The 3,649-nt window shown below is 49.6% G+C and overlaps 1 protein-coding gene across 1 annotated transcript; it reads left to right on the forward strand.

The window, feature by feature from the left end:
* The first annotated feature begins 447 nt into the window (after positions 1-447).
* Positions 448-3,432, forward strand: LOC123427497 (protein RKD5-like). The gene is made up of 5 exons (XM_045111566.1): positions 448-809; positions 909-1,185; positions 1,276-1,481; positions 2,578-2,801; positions 2,943-3,432. The coding sequence occupies exons 1-5, from the start codon at positions 749-751 to the stop codon at positions 3,195-3,197; spliced, it is 1,023 nt and encodes a 340-aa protein (XP_044967501.1). The 5' UTR covers positions 448-748; the 3' UTR covers positions 3,198-3,432.
* The last annotated feature ends 217 nt before the right edge of the window (positions 3,433-3,649 follow it).

Raw genomic sequence — 3,649 nt, forward strand, 5'->3', positions numbered from 1 at the left:
CGGGGTAGATGCTAGGAACGACGACGGAGCTACGAGACGGACAGGGCGAGCGGGAAGAAAAAAGGAAAACAATAAATGGATTTGACAGTTATGCGGGATGAATTTGATGCAATTTGCGATGGCATCAGGATGTCAGGTCCAACGTGATGGGTGTGCGCGGGCGCATCCGTGTTCCCTCATATTCATTCTATTTTTAAACTGAATATGAGGGGTATCGGTCAGTCCGAACGTTTAAGCCATGTTTTACACGTGCAGTTGAATTGATTTTTTGTGATCGGTCAACGATCGGACCACCTGTATGTATGTGTATGTATGTTTGAGGGGGTGTAAAGAGGTCCGGTTGTAGATGCTCTTAATCGCGAGGGGATTTGCTTGTGGCGTAGCAGCAAGAGCATGGAGAGGAGAGGTGATCAACGTGAAAAGGAGGTGCCGGCAGCGCTGCGCTGGCACCGTGAATTCTACTGGAAACGGCGATGCACAGCAAGGAGCACGCATGACAACAGAGGTAACGCTGGAACCCACGCCGCTGCTGCAGCTCCAGAAACGGAAGGCGTTTATGCCTTGTGTCTGGCTGCATCTGGAGGAGTGCGCGCACTGCGATCCTCCAAAAAATCGATCGAGCCCCGACGCCCAAGCCCAACTACAATCGTCCGTTTGAACCGTGGCATCACGCGGCGGCAGGCCAGCCCACCCTCCTCTTTGTCGCCGCCCGCTTCATTCATCCCCCCAAGGAGGCCAGATTCCTTCCATGGACGCCGCCGTCACCACCCTCTCCGCGCTCGCCGTCTTCGCCAGCACGCTCCACCAAGGTCGCTCTCTCTCTCTCTCTCGATCGTTTCCCTTCTGCTCGCGTCGCACGGCGTTCTTGTGTGTGACGTACGTTTTCTTTGTTGCGTGCGCCCGCGCAGGGGCCGTGAGGAGCGTGCACGGGTACAGGGTCGTCGGGGTGGGAGGGGGGCGCCTGTGGGACCGGTGGGTGGAGAGGGAGTTCGCCTTCTCCCCCTCCTCCTGCCGCGAGGTCCCGCTCCCCGCCGCCGCGCCGCGGATACTCCCCGTCGAGTGGCGCGGCCGGCCGGCGTACCGCGAGGGCCAGGTGCTGGGCGCCTGGCGCTGCGTCCTCGCCTTCGATTCCCTCGTCGCCGCCGCGCTGCCGCCCACGCCTCCCCCGATGCTCTGCCCCTTCCGGTACACACGATTCTTCCCGTGACAATTCGCCTTCCGATTGCGAATTGAGGGCTGACAGCGTCGTCTCTTTTCTGTCTTATTATCTATCAGGAACCCGGGTCTGGTGTGCGTGCCTTCGCTGTACAGCGACCTGTACATGGTGTTTCAGTTTCAGAGATTTCAGCAGGCCCCGCAGCTCGTCCAGCGTGATTCGGACGAGAAACCGACCCGTTTGGACGCAGAGGATAATAAAACTTCTGATGAGGTTGAGGAGGAGTCAGGGTCTGATTCTGATGAGGATCCCCAGTCTGGTGAAGGTGATTACCTCTCCTCCATACTCTGATCTGCAAAATCTAATAAACGTAGTAGATGAGATGCTGACACTAGTGTTGTTCTCACTGTCGTTAGTGTGAGGTGGATGTTGAATCAGGGGTTTGGGTGCGTGCTAAGGCAAACTGGGAGTCTGGTCTTTGCATACTGACAAGGAGAATTAGTTGGTTGGAGTTGGACTGGTAGAGGGGATTCAGGGATATGAACATTGTTTAAGACTAGTGCATCCTAGTGTCCACACCTAGCATGACAATGGCTAGCTACCTGCCTCCCTTCCTAGATAGAAATAAATAACAACGAGGCATCTGCTACCTGATAAGTATTACGTGGATAGACCAAATGTTCAGATGAAAAAAATAAAATAAAATCAGGGTCATCAACCATGAGCACAACAGTTCTTCGGATCGGATAAATTTGATAAGATGGTCACGGTTAATCTTAGCAAGTTCATTGCAATGCAGTATGAAATCGATTCTTCTATATGGGATCTTTTAAACCGCCAATTTTACTTATGTTGTCATATAATATTGAACTAGGTTATGTTACTGGGAACATGTATTTGAAACTCCGCACAACTATTTTGCATCAACTACGAAACTACTTTCTTGTTTGCAGAAGTTTCAAACCACAAATACCTTGCTTTGAACTTAGTCTACATGTCCTGCTGGTACTGAATAAGAAGTTTAAAATGAGGTGAAGTAAGTACAAAATGAAACTTATTTGGTTGTGATGTTACTTTTTAAGGCAATGGTTGATCTCATGCAGATTTTGGAATCATATTTGAGCTTTTAGAGGATATCATGGCATCTGAATAACTGTGATTAAAAATGATTCAAGGGAATGACTTACGGTTGCTTCTCATGGAACTTCTCATGTGTCTGTTCTCTGTTGCTTACAACTTCGTGCTTTTCCTGCCAAGAAGTTAAATGTATATATGGACAATTTCAGTAATTCTAAAAGTATCGTGCCTTCTGAAATCTGAAGTTCTATTCTGCCTGTGTTGTTTCATTTGTCTTCATCGCCGTGATGCCTTTTCATTTCATCTTCAGTATGCTGACCCCTATCTCCGTATGTCGGATGCAGAACTCTCAGCGCAAGTTGAGAGACGCCGGAGAGCCAAGAAGCAGCACATAGCTAGCATCACTCTTGTTGACATAGCCCCGTACTTCCATCTTCCAATCAGGGAAGCATCCAGGGCTCTGAAGATCGGAGTCAGCATACTGAAGAAGAAATGCAGGCAATACGGGATACCCCGCTGGCCTCACAGGAAAATCAAGTCCCTCGATTCGCTGATTAGTGATCTCGAGGTAAATCTGGCAGCACCCTCTGTTCATTTATGTTGGTAAACATAGGCGGGCAACATTTGGCCGTAGTCTGCAGCAGTGGATCATGTGGTGCCGACCTGTTGACACAACACAACGCATACTTTTTTTTGTCGATTGTTACAGTTTGTGATGGACGACACAGATGGAGATGCTGTGCAGAAGGAGACTTGCAAGCAGAGGGAGAAGGAGAAGAAGAAGGAGGAGAAGGATAAGCAGAACGCGATCCAAGCGCTGGCTAAGCGGAAGCGGTTGCTGGAGAGCGAGAAGGAGACCATCCAGCAGAAGCCTGCCCTGGACCTGATGGCTGAAACCAAGCTGTTCAGGGAGGACGTTTTCAAGAGGAGATACAGAGCTAAAAGACTGCCCGGTCAATTGTAGTTTTTCCCGAGGCTAGAGGTTGATTTGAACTCGTACTGATGTCATGTGTAATCGTAAGTAAACTAGTGCTCATTCTTTGGACAGCAGGGATGTCATTCTTTAATATAAGATAGGAGTAACATAGTACTAGTACTGTACCAAAGATGGCCAAGGCTAATAGCTATCTACCGCCATTGTCTCCAACTATGCTTGGCATTGGATTGGTTTTGTTTCGATAATCAGTAATGCTAGATGATCACCGGTGCTTGTCTCCTGATGGTTCGCGCTCTGGCCGTTCGGGCAGACTGAACAAGTAACTGGAAGGAATTCAGTCGGAAGATGAAGAGAAAGGAAATCCACTGTCAAGTTCAGAGCTGCACACGAAAAGGTCTATAAATCTTGGAGACGGAAGTTCCAGGCAGCCGCGGTGAGAATCGTCCGTCAGGAAGCGCGGAAAAGAGACACCTGCACCA

Source organism: Hordeum vulgare, chromosome 2H (genome assembly GCF_904849725.1).
Source record: "Hordeum vulgare subsp. vulgare chromosome 2H, MorexV3_pseudomolecules_assembly, whole genome shotgun sequence".
Taxonomy (NCBI): Eukaryota; Viridiplantae; Streptophyta; class Magnoliopsida; order Poales; family Poaceae; genus Hordeum; species Hordeum vulgare.